General features: G+C 41.7%; 1 protein-coding gene across 6 annotated transcripts in view; it reads right to left on the bottom strand.

The window, feature by feature from the left end:
- sncaip (synuclein, alpha interacting protein) overlaps window positions 1-24,123 on the bottom strand; it is a 140,753-nt gene that overhangs the window by 35,404 nt on the left and 81,226 nt on the right. For all 6 annotated transcript variants that reach the window (XM_067983023.1, XM_067983022.1, XM_067983028.1 and 3 more), the window contains 2 exons: window positions 18,107-18,981; window positions 9,712-9,891 (listed from right to left, as the gene is read on the bottom strand). In XM_067983023.1, the coding sequence (XP_067839124.1) occupies window positions 9,712-9,891; window positions 18,107-18,981 (1,055 nt within the window). The remainder of the gene's footprint in view (window positions 1-9,711; window positions 9,892-18,106; window positions 18,982-24,123) is intronic.

Genomic DNA, 24,123 nt, shown 5'->3' with positions numbered 1-24,123 from the left:
ATTTATTGTGTACTCCCTTGCCTCATTTGCCCTCCCCAAATGCATTACCTCACACTTCTCCGGATTGAATTCTGCCCACCTGATCAGTCCATTGATATCTTCCTGCAGTCTACAGCTTTCCTCCTCACTATTAACCACACAGCCAATTTTTGTATCATCTGCAAACTTCTTAATTATGCCCCTTACATTTAAGTCCAAATTGTTAATATATATCACAAAAAGCAAGGGACCTAGTACTGAGTCCTGCGGACCCCCACTGGAAACAAAAACACCCGTCAACCATTACCCTTTGCTTCCTGCCACTGAGCCAATTTTGGATCCAACTTGCCATTCTCCCTTGGATCCCATGGGCTTTTACTTTTTTGACCAGTCTGCCATGTGGGACCTTGTCAAAAGCCGCGCTAAAATCCATGTAGACTACATCAAAAGCACTACCCTCATCGACCTTCCTGGTTACCTCCTCAAACATGACCTTCCCTTAACAAATCCATGCTGACTGTCCTTGATTACTCCGTGCCTTTCTAAGTGACTGTTCATCCCATCCCTCAGAATTGATTCGAATAATTTGCCCACCACTGAGGTTAGACTGACTGGCCTGTAATTACTCGGTCTATCCCTTGCTCCCTTTTTAAACAATGGTACAACATTAGCAGTCCTCCAATCCTCCGGCACGACGCCTATATCCAGTGAGGATTGGAAAATGATGGTCAGAGCCTCTGCTATTTCCTCTCTTGCTTCTTTTAACAGCCTGGGATACATTTCATCCAGCCCTGGTGATTTACCTACTTTCAAGGATGCTAATCCCCTTAATACTTCCTCTCTCACTATATTTATCCCATCCAATATTTCATACTTTTCCTCCTTAACTACAATGTCTGCATTGTCCCTCTCTTTTGTGAAGACAGACGCAAAGTATTCATTAAGAACCATACCAACATTTTCCGCCTCCATGCATAGGTTACCTTTTTGGTTTCTAATAGGCTCTACTCTTTCCTTAGTTATCCTCTTGCTCTTAATGCATTTATAAAACATCTTTGGATTTTCCTTGATTTCACTTGCCAATATTTTTTCATGCCCTCTCTTTGCTTTCCTAATTTCCTTTTTAATTTCACCCCTGCACTTTCTATACTCTTCTAGGCTTTCTGTAGTATTGCGTTCTTGGTGCTGGACATAAGCTTTCCTTTTCTGCCTTATCTTACCCTGTATGCTCCTTGACATCCAGAGGGCTCTAGATTTGGCGGCCCTACCCTTTTTCTTTGTGGGAACATATTTACTCAGCACCCCTTGAATGCCTCCCACTGCTCTGTTTTTGATTTACCTTTAAAGTAGCTGTGTCCAGTCCACTTTTGCTAAATCACTTCTTAGCTTAGTAAAACTGGCCTTTCCCCAATTGAGAACTTGAACTCCTGTTCTATTTTTGTCCTTTTCCATAACTATGCTAAAACTAACTGAATTATGATCAGCGCCACCAAAATGCTCTCCCACTGATACTCCTTCCACCTGCCCAGCCTCATTTCCTAAAACTAAATCCAGAACTGCCCCCTCTCTTGTTGGGCTAAAAAAGTTCTCCTGAATGCAACTTCAGAATTTTATGCCCTTTATACTGTTGGTGTCCGAGTTAATATTAGGGTAGTTGAAATCCCCTATTACTGCCCTACTGTTTTTGCACTTTTCAGAAATTTGCCTACATATTTGCTCTTCTATTTCCCTCTGTCTGTTTGGCGGTCTTTTGCACACTCCCAGTAGTGTGACTGTGCCATTTTTGTTCCTTAGCTCAACCCATATGGCCTCATTTGATGATCCTTCTAACATATCATCCTTCCTCACAGCCGTATTTGTTTCTTTAACCAAAATTGCCACCCCCCCCTCCTTTTTTTAATCCCCTTCTCTAAAAACCCTGTAACCAGGAATGTTGAGCTGCCAATCCTGCCCCTCTTTAAGCCATGTTTCTGTAATAGCTAAGATATCGTACTGCCACGTTTCTATCTGTGCCCTCAGCTCATCTGCCTTATTCACTATACTACTTGCATTGAGGTATATACTTTTAAGCACTGCCAAACTCCCTTGCTGTTCATTTTCTAACCTTTGTTTCCTCTGCTTTCCTAAGTCATTACTAATTTTCTGCCTTCTATCTCCAGTTCTAATTCTATCCCATCTGAATCTACACTCAGATAGGCAGCAACGTGGATGGGGAAATGGGTATTAAGCAGGGTGCACAGGGATACGTGCTGGAATCCTCCCTGTTCCTGGTATACATAAAAGTGATCTGGAATCACAGCGCAATGCAAAGTAGTTAAATTTGTAGATGACAGCAAGCTGTGGCTTCAGAAGGACCAACCAAGATCTTGGAGTTCAACAAGGTCTGTGCCTGAGCTGATTAGTGGTAAATGAAGTTCAATAAGATAATACAGATTGGAAGTAAAAAAAGCACATACTCTGGCTGAGAACTTGCCAAGGCAGAAGCTAAGAGACCTAGGAGGTGTTAGTTGACTTCTTGTGCTCTCAGCAGGGTGTCTCACATGCCAAGTGGCGCAATTCCAAAAATTGTAGTTGGAAAATCGTGCCCAGTGCAGGCTGGAATTTCCAATATGCACTCTTAGGCCCCGATATTACCAGGGAGGCAGGATGGCAGCTGGGGGTGGGCCACTGGGCGCGTGGGTAACCTGCACAGTGAAATCGGTCCATTCCCCACGCGATCGCGGTTAAATTGAAGGCACTCACCGTGGCTTCCGGGTTTCCCGTTGTCAACCTGCGCAGCAGGCGGACTGCGCACTCGCATCACAGGCTGTCAGCTGGAGGAACCCTATTTAAAGGGGCAGTCCTCCAATGCTGCTCCTGCAGCAAACTACCAGAAGCACAGAATGGAGCAGACCAGGGGAAAGGCTGCTTCCAGATTTAACGATGCCTCACTCCAGGATGGCATGAGGGTGAGGAGGAGGAGGAGGGATATTTTCTACCCAGCGGACGGGAGGAAGTGGCCTGCCTCTGCCACCAAGGCCTGGCTCGAGGTGGCAGAGGAGGTCACCAGCAACGTCTCCTGCACATGGATCCAGTGCAGGAAGCGCTTCAATGACCTAACTAGGTCAGCCAAAGTGAGTACACTTACTCATTCTCCTACACTCAATCTTCTACATCACTGCCCCTACCCCACAACTCCTTATGCACTGCCAACACTACTCTCTCACATCACTCCTCACACCACCTCAAACCTCATCCTCAACTTACCTGCACTTACTCACCCCCCCACGACCACTCAACCCAATCCTCATACAATGTCACGGCTCTGTCTCGTACTCATCCTCTAATGCATCTCTTTCACAGTCAGCCTCACCCAAACCAATGCATTCAGCAGCTGGCCACGTCACCATCCCTCATTCATGCCTCTACTTTCTCCCCTAATAGGAGAAGAGAGCCTAGAATGCACGGGAGAGGGCGAAGACCGGAGGGAGGCCACAACATAAGGTCGTCCACACGGACGCGGCACAGGAGGCTCTTGAACTAAGCCGCACCCTCGAGTGCCTGTCCATTGGGGACGTCGATACTGCCACCTGACAAATGGCTAGTGACAGAACTTTAACATTCAGCACTCACAATAGCAAATTATGTGAACATGCCTTGCCATTTCAGCACCTCAACATCTGTCATCATGCTTAATATGGCCTTCTGTTCTCTTACAGTGCCTTCAGCGACTGCGGAGGTCGATTCCTCAGAGGACCTGCCGGCCTCTGAGGGGGCATCATCACATCTGAGCGAGCCATCCACCAGCGCAGATACACACACCTCGGTAGGTCCCCGTCCAAACTAAGTTGGGGTCGCACATGGTGAGTCACCACACACGTCAGCACGAGCAGACACTGGTGGCAGGGGCAGCTGTGGAGAGTCGGCGTTGGTGGGAGCACTCTTCTCGAGGCTGTGCTCAGCTGGACGCAGATGCTGAACCCTGGGGGCCATCCTTTAAAAGGAGAATGATTGAGGGGCAGCAGCATTTTTGATAGGTTCTGGAACAGATGCCACGCGCACTCTCTACAATCGCGCAGAGTTTGGAGGAGTCCAACTCCTGCATGAGTGGAATGGTGGCACAGGTACAGGAGGAAATCTCAGATACTGTCACAGGGACATAAAGGCATCTCTGAGATAGCGCCGCGGGTAAGCGTGGAAACGTCTGCGATGGAGGGAAGACTAGCCTCTATCGAGCTTCAAGCACGGCTCACCAACGAGTCCATTGAGGCCCTGACAACGGCCCTTCGGGCTCAGGGTGAGCAACTTTCTGCTGCCTTAAACAGGCAGGCAGATACACTAGCACTGGCCTTACAAGGCTTCACATATGTCCTCCAAACTGTTGTCCAGCAGGGTGGTAGGCGTGATGTGGGCCTGGCCCAGGAGAGGGATGATGACGAAAGGGGACATGGAAGTGGGGACGCTACTCAAAGCGTTCCCACGTCTCACCCATTGCCCCTCTCTCAACCAGTACCCGCAATGCTGCCTCCTCTCCAGGTGGTCGAGTCTGCCCCTGCACAGGTGCAAGTGGAGCAGTCTTTGGAGAGGCTCTCAGGGGCATAGGCCCAAAGCATCTGATTGGTCAGGGCATGAACAAGAGCAACCTGCCATTACCTCTGCTGCAGCCACAGGGGAAGCACCACGTCGGAGTACTCATAAGCGTAAGGCAAAGGTTTTGTGAGCACAAAAGGGAAGCACAAGGGTGTTTGACGGTCTGTCATGTTCTTTATTTATATTTGATTTTTTGTTAATGGCACATTAAATAGTATTAGTGTCACCACTACTGCCATGTCTTGGCCATTCTTGACTGGCTTGTGTACTAAGTCCCTTTCATGAGGTTCACCATGAACACCCACACTTGATGCCACCCATTGGATCACTCTACAGTGGGTGTATGTGTAGTTGCACGGCTATTTTGTGCAGGGGGTGGGGGAGGGGGCTGGTGTGGCCACTTGTCTGTCCAGGTGGTGAGGACTGGACTCTTCACACTGTCTGATGTTAGGAGAACCGTTCACATATCAGTGACTCCCTGGTCTCACGAGCAGCCAGGTGAGCCACTGTTCTGCCCAGGGGTTGCTCCTCCTCAATATGGGAGATGTGGATGTGGCCTCCTCCAGCAGCACCCCTCTCTGTTGTGCCATGTTGTGCAGGGCACAACAGATGACTATAATGCGTCCCATTCTGTCTGGTGCGTATTGAAGCCCTCCCCCAGAACGATCGAGGCACCTAAAGCGCATCTTGAGCAGCCCTACAGCATGCTGAATTGTACACCTGGTAGCGATGTGGCTGTTATATCAACGCTGTTGCCTGGTGGTGGGGTTCCTCAGAGGTGTCATGAGCCACATGTGCAGGGGGTATCCCTCGTCCCCGAGGAGCCAGCCCTTGCGGGTACTCTGTGCGTGGAAGAGGGACGGGATATTGGACTCCCGGAGGACGAAGGAATCGTGGCAGCTGCCAGGGTATCTGGCGCACTCGTGAAAGAACCTCTTGCGGTGGTCACAGATGAGCTGAGTGTTGCTGGAGTGATCGCCCTTCCTGTTGATGAACAGCCCTGGCTCGTGTGGAGGTGCTTGTATTGCTATGTGGGTGCAATCGATTACACCCTGCACCCGTGGGATCCCACTGCCCTCTCCACCAGGCTGAGGTCATCCATGGAGAAGTTTAAGTAGTGCGAGGCCCTGCGAAACAAACAGTCGGTGACCTGCCTTATGCAGACAACTGAGACACCCCAGCGATGTCCCTGGAACAATCCGGAGGCGAAGAAGTTGAGGGCAGTGGTGACTTTTACAGCGAAACGCGAGATGATGCTGCTCGGGTCAGCCGGGAGCAGCTCTGCACGAAGGAGGCTGCAGATGTCTGCGACTACCTGGTGATTGACTCTGAGCCTCTGTATGCACTGCTCCTCAGAGAGGTCCAGGAAGCTGAGCCTCGGTGTGTAGAACTTGTGGCGAGGGTAGTGCCTCCTGCGACACCGCTCTCTGTTGTTGCCCTCCCTGCTGTTGTGCAGGTGCCTGTGGCGCAGCACGGTGTTGTGAAGCTCCACGTGGCGTGGGTGGATGGCATGCCTGGCTATGTTGCTCGTCCTCGGATGAAGTGATGAATGCAGCTATGGCGCTCCCCATCCTGACTGTTTGAGTTTGAGGAGGTCCACAAAGTAGGTAAATGTGTTAGTTTAGAGTATAAATTAAGAATTTTAAGTGGAAAGACAAAGGTGTTGCAGCCAAAACGTTGTCTGAAGTGACAGACTGCCCTGCTGTAATAAATGAGGATTTCCCCCCACCTTTCAAATAATCCTTTGCATCTCCCACTGGCTGCTGGCTGAAACATGTCTGCTCCAACAGGGAGTGTTTCCCACAGCATGGGAAACACGCTGAGGATCCTTCAAAATTGCATCCCTACCAAAATCTCCAGTCAATGAGGTCTGTCAAGTACTGCAACTATCTAAATAACTATGTAAAGTAGCATCCCACCGGCTTTAATTGCTGGTGGGAGTCCCGCATGCGGGAGCTGCGTGTGCACCCGATCGCGTCATTGGGGAACCCGGAAGTCAGCGGGTTGGAGCTGGGCTCCGAACCAGCTCTGGGATTCTGCCATTTTAGGAGCCCCCCCGTCCCCAATGCACCCACTCAGCCATCCGAAAATCGGCCCCTTAGTGGGTGAGGCTCCCCGCCAGAAGTGTAAATTTGGAAAATTACCTCTTGCATCTAAACAGATGACAATAAAACTAAGCAGATAGGATGCAGAGATACATAGCCAAATCAGCTGAGGCTATACAGTGCCCTTCATCTAGTGTATAATTCTAGTCGCAGCAAAATAAGGGGGCTAGAGGCAATACAGAGGAGAGCAAAAACACTGGTCCCCAGAGTCTGAGGCAAGAGCTATGAGGAACTACTTGATAAGCTTAGGATCTTCACCCTTGAAAACAGATGTGTCAGATGTCCTTAACAGAAATATTCAAGATACTTAATGGGATACAGAAAGCAAATCTTAAACGAATACTTTGAGATACTTAATACTTGAGGTGAGGTGAGAGTGACTGCCCTTGACATCAAGACAGCATTTGGCCGAGTGTGGCACCAAGGAGCCCTCGTAAAATTGAAGTCAATGGGAATCAGGGGGAAAACTCTCCAGTGGCTGGAGTCATACCTAGCACAAAGGAAGATGGTAGTGGTTGTTGGAGGCCAATCATCTCAGCCCCAGGACTCTGCTGCAGGAGTTCCTCAGGGCAGTGTCCTTGGCCCAACCATCTTCAGCTGCTTCATCAATGACCTTCCCTCCATCATAAGGTCAGAAATGGGGATGTTCGCTGATGATTGCACAGTGTTCAGTTCCATTCGCAACCCCTCAGATAATGAAGCAGTCCATGCCCGGATGCAGTAACATCCAGGCTTGGGCTGATAAGTGGCAAGTAATATTCGCGCCAGACAAGTGCCAGGCAATGATCATCTCCAACAAGAGAGAGTCTGATCACCTCCCCTTGACATTCAACGGCGTTACTATCGCCGAATCCCCCACCATCAACATCCTGGGGGCTCACCATTGACCAGAAACTTAACTGGACCAGCCACATAAATACTGTGGCTACAAGAGCAAGTCAGAGGCTAGGTATTCTGCGGTGAGTGACTCACCTCCTGACTCTCCAAAGCCTTTCCACCATCTACAAGGCACAAGTCAGGAGTGTGATGGAATACTCTCCACTTGCCTGGATGAGTGCAACTCCAACAACACTCAAGAAGCTCGACACCATCCAGGACAAAGCAGCCCGCTTGATTGGCACCCCATCCACCACCCTAAACATTCACTCCCTTCACCACCGGCGCACTGTGGCTGCAGTGTGTACTATCCACAGGATGCACTGCAGCAACTCGCCAAGGCTTCTTCGACAGCACCTCCCAAACCCGCGACCTCTACCACCTAGGAGGACAAGGGCAGCAGGCACACGGGAACACCACCACCTGCACGTTCCCCTCCAAGTCACACACCATCCCGACTTGGAAATATATCGCCGTTCCTTCATCGTCGCTGGGTCAAAATCCTGGAACTCCCTTCCTAACAGCTCTGTGGGAGAACCTTCACCACACGGACTGCAGCGGTTCAAGAAAGCGGCTCACCACCACCTTCTCAAGGGCAATTAGGGATGGGCAATAAATGCTGGCCTTGCCAGCGACGCCCACATTCCTTGAACGAATAAAAGAGATACTTAAGGGCAATAGGATAAGAAGGCATAGACGTAGAACAAATTTGGACATGTGTCAGGAAACATTTCTTTATACTGAGGGTGAGTAACAGCTATCAGGATGCCAAGAAGAGTGGTTAGGGCCAGAATACTGAACTCATTTAAGAGATACATAGTCATAACTCATCCAGAATTTGTACTCTGGAGGATGAGATCAAATGGGCTCAAGGGCCTTCATCCAAAACTATCTTGTGATACCATTATGAAACTGGCTGCTGGAAGTACAGTCCAGGGAAATTCTTCCACATTTTCCTCTCTCCCGGTCAGGAAACACCTTGGCCCAGAAATTGCATGAGATGAAAGAGCAAAATTCTGCGGTGCATCCAGCAGGGGAACTGTATTTTAGGGCAGAATCTGGATTGCTGAGTTTCTGCCCCATTCTTATATTAATGTTAAATTTCACTCTGGAGGGGGGTAAGGGGGATACCTCTGCCAACCCACTTATGCAGCTCTCGCACTTTGAGGTATGTTAGGGGGCATTCAGAGTCTTCCACTGGAATTCCATCTAAAGCACCATTAATAGGCCCAGCATGCTCTATGTCTGCTGACAGCAGGCTTAGGTCCTGTTCTGGGCCTAGTGAAAGCCACAACATTGAATAAGGAAATAGGAATCAATCCCAGTGCTCTGCCTCCTCCTCACATCTGTGCAGGAGTGACCAGTGCCGCTGTACCCGAGAGAATATCTAGGGCAAACCCTAAACTTGCAATATGTATCTCAGCATTTATGTTTGATAGCACTTATGTCCATTTTGTGAAACTGTAGATTTAAATATATACAAGCCACAAACTGATCAATTGGGCTATATTTTCTAGGAGATATATTTCATTTAATGACAACAGTAAAGTTCCCCACCACGCACTCAAATGAGATCCATGAAAAACTCATCCATTTAAATGCTGACTTCAGGCTGGTAGTGTATTATTAAAAAGGCATTGGATCAGGTGATCAGGATAGTGCAACAGTATTGGGAACAATATAGAGCAGTCACAGAGTAACAAAATGGCAAACTTGTATCCTCTACTATGTTGAGCTTTTAATCTCAGCAATGTCAATGCAGGGAAGTACGGAGAAGAAACCAGGTAGCTCCTCACAGGGAAAGAGGGAAAATAATGATTTATTGGACAGCTCCAAATGGTGAAGGCCTGAACAACAGGTGGTAAATGTCCTGGCAAGATCAGGGAATAAAAAAAAGGAGAAAATTAAACCATACTCTAAAGGGGTTGAGGGACAGGAGAAACAACACTACACATCGGGTTTTCAAGATCAGTATCCAACATTGTTTATTAACAAATCCACCACACGCACCTGCAAAGGTATGCTCTTCTGGTTATGACACAGCATTGAAACTTGTTCTACCCATTAGGAAAAATCAAACTATTTTAAAATATTTTTCTAGTATAGTATCGCCCCCCCCTCTTCAAAATTAAGGTGCATTATTTACACACAGCACTCATTAGTTAATTCTCATGCGACCTACCTTTACCGCTAACGAAGATGGTGTAAGTTTCTCATTATTACGTTCTGTCAAGCATTCCTCTGCCATTAAGGTAGTCAGATGCTGTAAACACTCAAGGTGTCCTTGTGAAGCTGCAATGTGCAGTAGATTATTTCCTTTTTCATCATGAATCTTCTCCAGATTGTCAACGGTTAAATGTGGCTAATTATTATATGGGCAAGAGAGAAAGGATACCAAGTTACACAGATGTGAAACTGATGATTTTATAACTTCTTCTGCTCATAACTTTTCAGTTAAGCTTCATAGTTTTGTGCTACCAATCATTCATTTTACAGGCTTTAAAGTTCAGAAACTCATGTAAATTGATTTGACTTCACATTTAGAAATTATTTAGCAACTGCTTAAAAAGGAGCTCTCTTACATTGGCCAGGATAGAATTAAACCTCAAATTAGTTTGAAATTGAATCAAACAGCACAAGTCAAAGATGACAGATTTTACTACCTAGTGTAGAGACAATACGTTGGAGGGATAATTGACTGGTGGGTGTATAATAAATATATATAAAAAATGAGTAAGAATTGCCATTGTGAACACAAAAATCTAATGGCTCATAAAATTATTGGAGCTAGTTTCTCCCGTGAAATAAACACAATACACGATGGTAACAGTGAGTTCTAGGTGCTCTTTCATTTGAACACCAACACAATTTATTCATGTTTGTAGTACTGATGAGTTATAGTTTCTTTTACTCAAACCTAACTTTGTAAGAAAGCCAATAACGCCCTGATATGACAAATGTAAAGATTAACATATTAAGCTGTGCATTTAAACTGAATATAACATCCAGATAAACGATAAAACTGCTGTTTCAAATTATTTGATGACTATCATTTAATTCTTCACCTTTGAAGCAATGTAAAGTTGAGGGCTGGGAGAAAGACTTCTATTTCTAGTAACCCCCATCTTTCCTAAAACTGCTGTTTTAAATACATCAATTTCTAGCCTCTCAGCTTTCCTTTGACATGAATAGACCTCCTATTAGATACTATTTATTTTTGCATCACTTATAAACTACTTTATTTATTGTTGTAAATTATGCCAGCATTAAACAGTTTACTGCCACAATTTGCCATGTCAAGACTGCCTTTTGCTTTGCACACAATCCAGAGCTGACTGTATTACATATAGTATATAAACACATATTGAGGAGTCACATTTTGTATTTTGAAAATGCAGCATTGTCTACAAAGGAAAGACTCAGTGACATTGACTTACTGCAATTGACATTAATTCCACAGCACAGAAACAGGTCATTTGACCCAACTGGTCTATGCTCCACACGAGCCTCCTCCCTCCCTACTTCATCTACCTCTATCAACATACCCTTCATGTGCTTATCTAGCTTCCCTTTAAATACATCTATCCTATTTGCCTCAACTATTCCTTGTGGTAGCACGTTCCACATTCTTACCACACTTTGGGTAAAGAAGTTTCTCCTGAATCCCCTATTGGATTTATTAGTTACTATCTTATATTGATGACCTCTAGAGTTGGACTCCCCCACAAATGGAAACGTTTTCTCTACGTTTACCCTATCAAAATCTTAAAGACGTCTATCAGGTCACCTTCAGCCTTCTCTTTTCTAGAGAAAAGAGGCCCAGTCTGATAAGTATATCCTCTCAGTTCAGGTATCATCCTTGTGAATCATTTTTGCACCTTCTCCAATGCCTCTTTATTCCTTTTATAATATGGAGACCAGAACTATGCACAGTACACCAAGTGTGGTATAACCCAGGTTCTATATAAGTTTAACATAACTTCTCTGCTTTTCAATTCTATCCCTCTAGAAGAACCCGTGCTTGATTTGCCTTTTTTATGGCCTTATGAACCTGCGTTGCTACTTCCAGTGATTTGTGCATCTGTACCCAGGGATCACTTTGCTTCTCTACCCCATTTAGACTCTTGTTATCCAATTAATATGTGGCCTCATTTTTCGCTCCAAAATGCACCACCTCACACTTACCTATAATGAAATTAATTTGCCAATTACATGCCCATTCTGCAAGTTTATTAATGTTTTCTTGCATTATAAAGCATTCTTCCTCTGTATTAACTACATCCCTCAATTTGGTGTCGTCCGCAAATTTTAAATCGTACTTCCAATTCCCAAGTCCAAATTGTTGAAGTAAATGGTGAACAACAGTGGTCCCAATATCGATCCTTGTGGAACGCCACTTCCCACCTTTTGCCACTCTGAGTAGCTACCCTTAACCCCTACTCTGTTTTCTGTTTTGTAGCCAGTTTGCTATCCATTCTGCTACCTGTCCCGACTCCACATGCTCTGGCCTTAGTCATAAGTCTACAATGCGGTACCTTATCAAAGGCCTTTTGAAAATCCAAATATATTACCCTTGTCTACTCTGTCTGTTACTTCTTCAAAGAATTCAATAAGGTTGGTCAACCATGGCGTTCCCTTCTGAAATCCATGCTAACTACTCTATTATATTTTTGTTTTCTAGATGCTTGTCTATTACATCTTTGGATCAAGATTCCATTATTTTTCCTACCACCAACATTAAGCTAACTGGTCTTTAGTTCCCAGGACTTATTCTATCTCCCTTTTAAAATATAACATTAGCTGTCTGCCAGTCCTCTGGCACTATTCCCTTCTCTAATGAATACTTATATATGTGTAATAGCACCTCTATCTGTACCCTAACTTCTGTTAATATGCGCGGATGCAACCATCCGGACCAGGGGTTTTATCCTAAGTTTGATTAGTTCATCAATTATCTCCCCCCTTTCTATCTTAAAATGGCTTCATATCTTTTTTGATCTCCTAATGTCATACCCACCTTGTTAGTCTCCCTGATAAATACTGAGGCAAAGTAACTATTCAGTATTTCTGCTATTTTGCTGTCATTTCCTGTGAGTTTAGCTTGTGCATCCCTTAGTGGCCCGATACTGATTTTTCTTTTGTTATTTATGTGTCTACAAAATACTTTACTATTTCTTTTTATATTCCTTGATAATTTAATTTTGTAGTTCCTCTTTGCTTTGCTAATTATTTTTTTGACATCCTTCCTAACCTCTTAATATTCCCTTTTGTCATCCTCTCCTTTATTGTCTATGTATTTAGAGTCTGCCTTTTAAGTTTCAGTTTTATCCTTATCTCTTTATTCATCCATAGTGTTTCATTTTTTGCTAGTTTGTTCTTTTCTTTAAAAAGAATATATTTCTTGTGAACTCTATTGATCACCGTTTTAAATATTTCCCACTGCTGTCCTATCTCTGTCAAAAAAAAATTCCAGTTTACCATCCCTAGTTCCATTCTTATCCCCTCAAAATTAGCTTTTTCCAATCTATTACACCAAATATCTTGAGGACTGGTTACATTAATCCAGAAGTTCCTGTTGTCAGTGTCCTTTTAGCATGCTTTTCAAATATTAATCAATTTTCTCTGCTATCCTGAGTCTGCCATACCAAACTCTCTACTGACTTATATGGCTTTCAGATTGTAGCTAACATTTCCTCTGCAGTATCCAGCCCTGACTTTAGTCAGTATCATATCAGCAACATTTTATTATAATGAATCTATACACAATACAGGATTTAGGAGTCCATATAATACAAAATTTCACCAAAACTGGGACTAGAGTGTTAAATAATGAAATTGGTTGGCAAAAGATCACATACTTAAATTGCAACTCCAGATTGTCAGGCCTTTAAAGTACTATCTGATGTCATGCAGTTTGTATTTTCAATATAATTTAACTCTGATTACATGCAGAGAGCTTGTTGATTAATGTAGCAAAGTATAACAAAATTAAATCGCCTGGGTATTAGTTGAATTATTTTTAAGCACACTTCTTTGTCAAATTGTGTCCTGTGAATAGGCACTTTCAGGAAGTGTTGAATGTTTCAGATAATTGAGAATATGCCTTACAGAGACACATACAGTTTTCAGTTGGTTTTGATTAAAACATGCATGATATGATGCACCACCTGGTTAGTTCTGAATTAGCACATGAGAGAGAGCATCTATCAATGTACCAATTTCTTTTTAAATAAAAGTCCATTTTTTCAGGAAATTTTCTACTCAGTATTCCATGAATTAAAAGGCAAAATATGTTCAAACAATAGCCTTTTATCTTTGTAACTAGAACTTCAATCCAGTGCAAAAAACTTAAAAGCTCTCCTCTATCAAAGTTAGGACCTTAACATAGGAATATAAGAGCAGGACTAGGCCATTCAGCCCCTCGTGCCTGCTCTGCCATTTGATAAGATCATGGCTGATCTGTGATCTAACTCCATATACCCGCCTTTGGCCCATATCCCTTAATACCTTTGGTTGCCAAAAAGCTATCTATCTTAGATTTAAATTTAGCAATTGAGCTAGCATCAATTGCCATTTGCGGAAGAGAGTTCTAAACTTCTACCACCGTGTGTGTGTAGAAATGTTTTCTAATCTCACTCCTGAAAGGTCTGGCTCTAATTTTTAGACTGTACCCCCTACTCCTAGGATCCCCAACCAGCGGAAATAGCTTCTCTCTATCCACCCTATCCGTTCCCCTTAATATCTTATAAACTTCGATCAGATCACCCCTTAATCTTCGAAACTCCAGAGAATACAACCCCAATTTGTGTAATCTCTCCTCGTAACTTAACCCTTGAAGTCCGGGTATCATTTTAGTAAACCTACGTTGCACTCCCTCCAAGGCCAGTATGTCCTTCCGAAGGTGCGGTGCCCAGAACTGCTCTCAGTACTCCAGGTACGGTCTAACTAGGGTTTTGTATAGCTGCAGCATAACTTCTGCCCCCTTGTACTCTCGATATAAAGGCCAGCATTCCATTAACCTTACTGATTATTTTCTGATTATTATCTTAAGTGAAATATGTTTGCCCTGTCTAAGGATTCTATAAACAAAATGCAAGTCTGCAGGTTATGTTTTTTAAAAAAGCAATAGTTATTTGGTATTTGGGCCAGTAGATGGCAGATGCAGTTCAATATGGATCAGTAAAAAATAATTAGCATGGGAGCAAGGAGTAGGTATTAAATGAAATGGGTGAACAGCCTGTTGATTGGAAAGAGATCTTGGATAAACTGCAGATAAATTTATGTAACCTTCTGGCCATTGGTTGCCTTGAGTGAAAAAAGGCAAAGGTAATGAGTAGCTTAGCAGAATGATGGAAAACAAATCAAGAGATAATATTGTTTCCACAGAAGTCATTAGTCAGACCCCCATCTGGAGTAGATCTGGCTACCTAATTAAAAATGTATTATTGCCTTCAAGGGGGTACAGAGGCAAGCAACCAGATGATTGTGGCAACAGAATCTAAGTTACGAGGAAAGTTAAGGGAGTTGGACTTGTTTTCTTTGTAAAGAGATTTTGAGATGACCTGATTGAAGTATTCAAGATAATGAAAGGGATTAGGAAAGTGGATCCTAGCCAATTATTCACCGTTGTAAAGGGTTCAAATATTTGTGGGCACAAGTTAAAAGTTAGGAAGTTAGAAATAAAAAAGGAAGTCAGAAATAAGAAAGGAAGTCAAGCTGCCAATGCCGAGCTGTCATTTTGGGACTAAGATGAATCATGGGAAAAAATACAAGGTGCTTCCTGGCTCTACCCGAGGTCTTTGTTTTAAATGAAGTTTCCTATGAATGTTCCAGCAACTCTTTCAATCTTCGGCCATTTTATTTGATAAATGAATGGCAAATACTATTCTTTATAACACAAATGAATCACAATCAGTACACTCTCCAGGAGCGCGAGTGAGAGGTGGGTTACAACACTGTTGGGTGTATGGGAAAACTGAATTTATCTAATCACAGATGTATCAGGATACATTTTTATTTTCTTGCCATATGACTGATTAAACAAAAAAGTTGATTCTACATCTGAAATCACAATAGCAGCCCTCCATGCAACAAATCAGTATACACTAATACTGTAAATACAGATTACTATTAGGAAATAAAAATAATTGGAGACCCAACTTACAAGCATTTAGTGAACTAAATTGTATTAATGATAGGATATATTGAAAATTTATGCAAGATCCCTCAGGCTGTCAATGTATTATGACATCTAAACGACGGAACATATTATTGCATTTTCGCTTTTCTATTAATGAATCTAACATACATGTGACAATGTAATTTTCTGACATACAACAAGGCTTAAGGAGACATTGTAACAGTATAGAAGACAATACATTTTTCTATACCAACTAAACTAGGACTCTTTGAAAATAACTGGAGTTATGCCACAATGACAGCCCAGTAAGCCCAGTAAGTAACACGGGACTGGAATTTCGTGGATATTTGTTTTTTTATTCATTGGATGTGGGCATCGCTGGTGAGGCCGGCATTTATTGCCCATCCCTAATTGCCCTTGAGAAGGTGGTGGTGAGCTGCCGCCTTGAACCGCTGCAGTCCGTGTGGGGACGGTTCTTCCGCAGTGCTGTTAAGAAGGGAGTTACTTTTCGTAGCAAGATTTTACAACTGACTGGCTTGCTAGGCCATTTCAGAGGGCAATTAAGAATCAACCACATTGCTGTGGGTCTGGAGTCACATATAGGCCAGACCAGGTAAGGACGGCAGGTTTCCTTCCCTAAAGGGCATTAGTGAACCAGATGGGTTTTTACAACAATCCGGTAGTTTCATGGCCACCATTACTGATACTAGTATTTTAATTCCAGATTTTTATTTAATTGAATTTAATTTAAATTTGCCAGCTGCCGTAGCGGGATTTGAACTCATGACTCCGGATTTTAGTCCAGGCCTCTGGATTACTAGTCCAGTAACATAACCACTATGCTACCGTACCCCTGTGCCCAGATTCATGCAATCTGGGCATTAATCAAAGAGGTGGCCTAAAAGATTGTGGAATTTTGGGCATGAGTGTTATGATGCAGGTACAAAACGCCCATATCTCAATTTTTTTTTACAAGCGTCTATTGATCCCTCTGTCCAAACACATCGCCGCCCAAGTTACAAGGCCTTGTATGTGAGTTTCCTACAATTGCGCTCTGAGGTTTTCTCCAAATTACGACCAGATTTTCAGGCACAGCACGATACAAAGTAATTTTTCTGGTGTCTCACTGACATTTTATGAGCATTTTAAAAAAAAATTTTCACTGAGACTATTTCTTTGATTGCATTTTTATGGCATAAGTATAAATCACATTAAAAACAGAAAAGATTCCCTGATTGTAGGTTCATGCTATGTATGAATGATGATTAAATGAGTTGAAACTTTAATGTTCATACTTGAAGGAATATATGGTGGGAGTCCCATTTTACATTCAGCTGTATTCTAATGAAATTCAGGAAATTTGAGCGCAACTTAACATCTGCAGAATGGGTGCATTTTCGGGTCTAACTTCCAGGTTGCACCCAAGGAGGGAATTCCAGGCCATGCTAAGCAATATGTTTTATTAGTAGCCGCAGAGATGGGGGAAAGAGAGGACTTTGTTCTTTATCTTCAATGCTGTATAGGTGACTCACTTGACCAATATTTATAATGCATATTTTGAAGTGATTGTATCTGTAATTACAAGTTCTCCAAAAACAAAACTAAAAATGTGACATGAAACATAAAATGGTGCATGACAGGACTCAATATGCTGCCCCAGAATCTATAGTACAATTATTTTTATCTAAGTTATTATCCCATTTCACATTTGTACTGTATATTCATTCAAAACAGATTTATTTGGAAACAGATTAGCATGATGCTTGATCACATAGCTGGAACTAACTAGAACTTTGGATAAAGGTCAAATAACTAAGGCACTGTCACACAAACTTCAAGCTGTGATTCAGTTGCAACACCACAAACTCGTGAATACTAATTAAAGCATCACAGAGGCCCCAGTGTTCTCAATGAGTTCAATCAGATTCACAACTGCTTTTTAATTTGGGAATAACTGTGGATAAATGAACCACAATGACACCTACAGCTCTCACATGGTCTGGTGTGATCTTCCAAAAATATTACAGAACTCTGAAGAAATTCACTGCTCTCCCTAAAAGGCCAAAGTTCATTTATAAATTTTTAAAATCTGCATGTCAACATATCACAAACTTCAGTTAACTTTGTAACAATGGAAAAGCTTTACAGACTAACCAAAAAATGCTGCTTTCTCAACTGGAGTTAGTGAAAATGACAATGGTGCTGCATTTCCATATACAATTGCTAGGCAGTTTTTCAGCTTTTAAAAAAAAGCAATAGTTTTGTCCTACAGCAAGTGCTGAATTGCAATTTTATTGCTAGAATACATACACACAAAAAAAAGCCAGAATAAATAAAGTTTCATTCTAAGGTATTAAGTAAAAGAACCCGTTTTTCTTTTACGCTACTCTCCATTTTTAAAACATTTATAGGCAATGGCAATAGTTCAAACACTTACCAGCAATGAAATCTGTCCTTCTCTGACTATATTTAAAATGCTTTTAACATTTTTTGCTTCCTCACTCCTCTCTCCAGGTCCTCCCATGTTAATCCCGTTTTTATTACTGTTTCCTTCTTCTAGTTTGCTCCCTGTTGAGGTTTGCAGAGACAAAGTCCTTGGTCGAGAGTTTGGCATTGTACTGCCAACCTTGTGTACATGTGAATCAACAAACAAACTTGAAGTTCTGCTGGTCAAGTCTTTAGCCTGGGCATCAGCATCATGCACTGCATTGCAGTTATCTGATGATTGGGAACTCTCTAAGCTTCCGGCTGCATGCCTGCGCTGGTCTGTGACAACTGCATTTGCTTTCCTCAGCTCTAAGCTATTTACTGGTGACAGAATACAAAACTGTGTCAAGTTGGTTGGCGAGTTCTCAGGTTTCACTGCTGAACAGCTCCTGCTGCCATCATCTCGCATACCCATGTCTGAGCGGTTCTCTGAGGCAACCTTTGTGAAAGGACTACATCTCTGGGAAGGAAAGTGGCTTAATTTGATATAAGGCACATCCAAAATTTCATCCATATCCAAATCATAATGCTCAAGTTCGTCAAGCAAACTGCTGGGGCCAGTGTCTTTGATCTTAAAGCACTGCTCATTGCTGTGGCACAAGGTATTACACTGATTTGGATTTTCAGCATCATCTTGCTTTTTGTAGTCACCCTTGAGTGCATGCTGTTCAGTATCTGTGTCATTTTCAGGGTTTTCCGGTTGGTGCTTGAGAGGAGAAACTCTTTTCACAGGTCTGAATTTACTGTACACATCTGTGGTGCCTTTAACTTTTATTCCACTGCTAACTGATGCTGTACCTCCAGAAGGCCAGTTTGAACTAGAAACTTAACATTTGATCAAAAACATTAGTAAACAGAACAGCTCAGAAACTGTTCTTCGAACAAATCCATTCCCACACAAAAAACATTAATCAAGCTTCCCCCCCCCCTTTTTATATACAAGAATCACTGAATTTACAGCACTGAGATCATTCAGCCTACCATGCCTGTGCTGATAGAGACCAAATACATTACATATGTGGACTATTTAATACATTACATATGTGAAATATTTAAACACTTAGAAAACCACAGAAAGTGAGTTCGCTTATCCAGGTTTGTGGTGTCACCAACAAAGTAACTTGACCAGCAATAATACTTTCAAACTGCATCAAAAGTTGACTTGGTTGCATTTATGATATGACCATGTCAGTCCTTTGACTTTTGGGTCTCAACTGGATGAAAAAAAAAGTTTTCAGAAATGATTTCCAATCGGCGTTTCACTTCCAAAAGAAAGAGGAAAACAAATAAAATTTTGGATTTAAAAAAATGATAGAATTAATTTTAAAGATTTTTGGGGTCACTGTGAGCTTTAAAAGAAAAGGGTCAACCCAGTCTGCTTTATGGGTTAATGGTATTTAAAAAAAAATCAACAGATCTTTGCTCTTACAACCCATTCTGTATGTTAGGGTAATGATGTAGCGAGGTTAATAACGAACACACTACACTAGTTCTGAACTTATGTCGACTTTGTTTACCACAGAATATTGTCCTGGACCTATTATGCTAAAATTCTACAAGGTACAATGATATAATTAGCTTTTGAAAAATAGTTTGTGACTAAAATACAAATGTTGCATGAACTTTAATGCATGTAGCATGAACAAATTAGTGGTAGAGAGAATACTTCAACAGATTTCTCACATATGAACAAGGGAGCAATAACCACAATTCTAAGCCCTAATGGAACACACATATTTAGCCACTTACAGATGAATAAAAATACAGTATTGTACTTCAGTTTTACAGCAGATACAAGACCGAATGAATTGTCTTTTTAACTTAGCCTCCCATTTTTATCAGCAGTTTTCAACTTGAAGCCAAATCTAAATACTGTAATGAATGTATCAATAGGCACTAGCCTATTGAAGAAAACTTGTTAATCAGGATATAGACAATATGTTATCAGATATAAAAACTTTCTTACACCCTCATTAATAGCTTATAATTTCTTTAAAACTAGAAAAATAACTTGCAGTTTACCAAACACCTAGAAAAGTTATAGCTTAGTATCAGACTCTTAACACAAGGAATCCATTGTGCTTTTTAGATCTACAGTGTATAAGAGCTAGGGTTCACAGGGCTGTGCTTTTATGTTGGTTTTATTTACATGTGAAATTCTTTCCAAGTGATATTGAAAAATGGATGCCAGATGTTTCCCAGCTGTTTTATACTGACAGGAACCATTAAAGACCTTGATGCAGACAAATCCTGTCCAGGGTTTATGAAAACAATCCCTTGCAAAGGCAGGTCCAGACCTTCAAAAGTTGCCAACATTTTGGACTTTCTATTATGCTATCATTTTTTACCCTACCCTACACCAAATGTTCAAAGAAAATCTTTAAAACATTCCTTCTGTGGTAGAATACAGTTAAGAAATCATGTTCAGTAAAAAACTGGTTTGCAATCATTAATTAGTGTGACACTTTTTATTACTTGAATAAGATTTTAGGGTTTTAGATATTGCAAAACAAAACGGTCATGAAATGGGACCAGTATGACAAATTTAACTGGAAGCGCTGGGTACGCCTCCTTGCTCCTGTATTCTTCTGTTCTTAAACTGAAAATGTAAATAATAACTAAAAGCACAAAAGGCCTTTTTTCTCTCCATCTAAAGAAAATTCAACCTTAGCTTGTGCATTCCAAATCATAACAACTCACCGTGTAAAAAAAAATTCTCCATCTCCCCCATGTGTGTGTGTTGAAAAGGGTCACTCTTATTTCTACAGATCAAGAGTGTAAAAAGGGATACTAGTTCATGGAGTTACCGAAGTATTAAATTGATACATACAGTACTTTACAATAGCAATGTTGTGCTTCTTGATGCATGGCATTACTTGTATTTCAGAATTTGAACAGGAGTAATGCTATGAATTCAAATTTCCTTCTACCTCTTATTCTCCACAGTCAAGTTTTTGCAGCTGTCAGATAACCATCTTTAAACCTTCAAAACAGATAAAGTAGCTCGATAGTTTTGTAGACAAGTACTTTAAAGTTTAACACCAAAAAAAAAGCTTATTTGAGATCAAACTCCCTTTAAGGTTAATTATTATTGAATTGCACTGATCTTTAACAATATGGGAAGAACTCTACATGCAACTAAAACCAATGAAAAGTCTGGCTTTTGATTACTCATGTATTTTAAACTGATTAACTTCATTTGCCTGTCAGCATGTAAATTATTGTAGAAATGAACACCGGTCTTTAAATGCCACATGAGAACATTTCAGATTGGACAGAAGGTGGTGTCATTGCACAAGCTTCTTTAAATACATGAATTAAAATAACCATGCAACTTATTTTAAAGTTAAAGTGAACTACTGCCTATTGATCACAGCACTATCTTTTAGCAAGAGAAAAAATGTACACATTTGTCACACAAGTATCTGATTCCAAAAATATCTTCATAAAAGTTCTCAATGTTCTTTCAAAAGGTCATGCAGTGTGGCATTTTACTTTTTTGTTCCAAGTAGATAATGTTAATTGGTGAGAAATGTGCAAGGTGTCCCACCAGAAGTTTCAGCAGCAGTGAGAAAGAACCACAACTTAGAAGCTCTACATGAGGGTTATGATCATCTTTCTGGAAAGCATAACTGGAAGACTAAAGTTCTTCTTTAATGGGCCAGAATTTGCTATCAAAATAACGGTGAGGCTAATGGTGCAGCAACTTCAGGCAAGGGGATATCCAAAAGTCGCTGACCGAGATGTGCTTCTCCGCTGTCAGCTTCACAAAAACGGCACCTCACTGTCTGCCTCACCATTGAAAGGCATGAAGTTGCTATATTTGTGCAGCAGATATGAACTAAACTTGCCACAGAAAGTTAAGTCTTGTCAATTTCAGTCTAAGTACCCCTTTAATGACGTGATAAATGTTAATTATTGCCAGTCAACCTCTCAGGCACTGAAAGTTAACTATCACAAGTGTCGAGTCACATTCCTTCAGGATTGAATTATTGTTGGAAATTAAAAAATTTAAAATTAAAAAAATTTCTTTTTAAACTTTTCCTTTCTTTTAATCCAATCTTTCTGTCCCTTTCTATTTCTCTTTCTGTACCTGATTTGACATTGAATTCACCCACTCAGACAGAAAGGGAAGAAGCAATAGTGGAAGGCAGAGAAAACAAGGGCGAAAAACAAATAGGGCCAGAGTGCAAAATAATACTATGACGACTAGCAATCTTAAAAAGACAAGTCTAAAGGCATTGTGTCTTAATGCACGGAGCATTCGCAACAAGGTAGATGAATTAACAGTGCAGATAGATATTAACGGGTATGGTATAGTTGCAATTACGGAGACATGGCTGCAGGGTGACCAAGGATGGGAACTGAACATCCAGGGGTATTCAATATTTAGGAAGGACAGGCAAAAAGGGAAAGGAGGTGGGGTAGCGTTGCTAGTAAAGAAGGAAATCAATGCAATAATGAAGAAGGATATTGGCTCGGAAAATCACGATGTGGAATCTGTATGGGTGGAGCTAAGAAACACCCAGGGGCAGAAAACGTTGGTGGGGGTTGTCTATCGGCCCCCAAACAGTAGTGGAGATGTAGGGGAGGGCATTAAACAGAAAATTAGAGACGCATGCAAGAAGGGTACAACTATAATCATGGGTGACTTTAATTTACATATAGATTGGTCAAACCAAATTAGCAATAATACTGTGGGGGAGGAATTCCTGAGTGTGCACGTGATGGATTTCTAGACCAATACATTGAGGAACCAACCAGAGAACAGGCGATCCTAGACTGGGCAATGTGAAAGGATTAATTAACAATCTTGTTGTGTGGGGTCCCTTAGGGAAGAGCAACCATAACACGAGAATTCCTCATTAAGATGAAGAGTGAAGTAGTCGAATCCGAAACTAGGGTCCTGAATCTAAATAAAGGAAATTACGAAAGTATGAGGTGCGAGTTGGCTATGATAGATTGGGGAACTGTACTAAAAGGGATGACGGTGGATAGGCAATGGCTAATATTTAAAGAACGTGTGCAGGAATTACAACAATTATTCATTCCTGTCTGGTGCAAAAATAAAACAGGAAAGGTGGCTCAACTGTGGCTTACAAAAGAAATTAGGGATAGTGTTAGATCCAAAGAGGAGACATATAAAATTGCCAGAAAAAGCAGCAAGCCTGAGGATTGGGAGCAGTTTAGAATTCAACAAAGGAGGACAAAGAGATTGATTAAGAGGGGAAAAATAGAGTATGAGAGTAAACTAGCAGGAAACATAAAAACTGACTGTAAAAGCTTCTATAAATATGTCGAGAAAAAAAGATTATTGAAGACAAATGTAAGTCCCTTACAGTCAGAAATGGGGGAAATTATAATGGGGAACAAAGAAGTGGCAGAACAATTAAACACATACTTTGGTCCTGTCTTCACAAAGGGGGACCCAAATAACCTCCCGGGAATGTTAGGGAACCAAGGGTCTAGTGAGAGAGAGGAACTGAAGGAAATCAGTATTAGTAAAAAAAAGTGTTGGGGAAATTAATGGGGCTAAAGGCTGATAAATCCCCAGGACCTGATAATCTACATCCCAGAGTACAAAAGGAAATGGCCCTGGAAATAGTGGATGCATTGGTGGTCATCGTCCAAAATTCTATAGACTCTGGAACAGTTCCTACAGATTGGAGGGTGGCAAATGTAACCCCACTATTTAAAAAAGGAGGGAGAGAAAAAACAGGGAATTACAGATCAGTTAGCCTAACATCAGCAGTGGGGAAAATGCTAGAGTCTATTATAAAGGATGTGATAACAGAACACTTGGAAGGCATTAATGGGATTGGACAAAGTCAGCATGGGTTTATGAAAGGGAAATCATGCTTAACAAATCTATTGGAGTTTTTTGAGGATGTAACTAATAGAATAGATATGGGAGAACCAGTGGATGTGGTGTATTTGAATTTTCAGAAGGCTTTTGATAAGGTCCCA

This window comes from Heptranchias perlo, chromosome 4 (assembly GCF_035084215.1).
Source record: "Heptranchias perlo isolate sHepPer1 chromosome 4, sHepPer1.hap1, whole genome shotgun sequence".
In the NCBI taxonomy this organism is placed as follows: domain Eukaryota; kingdom Metazoa; phylum Chordata; class Chondrichthyes; order Hexanchiformes; family Hexanchidae; genus Heptranchias; species Heptranchias perlo.
The sequence above is the reverse complement of the archived record's forward strand: the minus strand, read 5'-3'. Positions and strand labels throughout refer to the sequence as shown.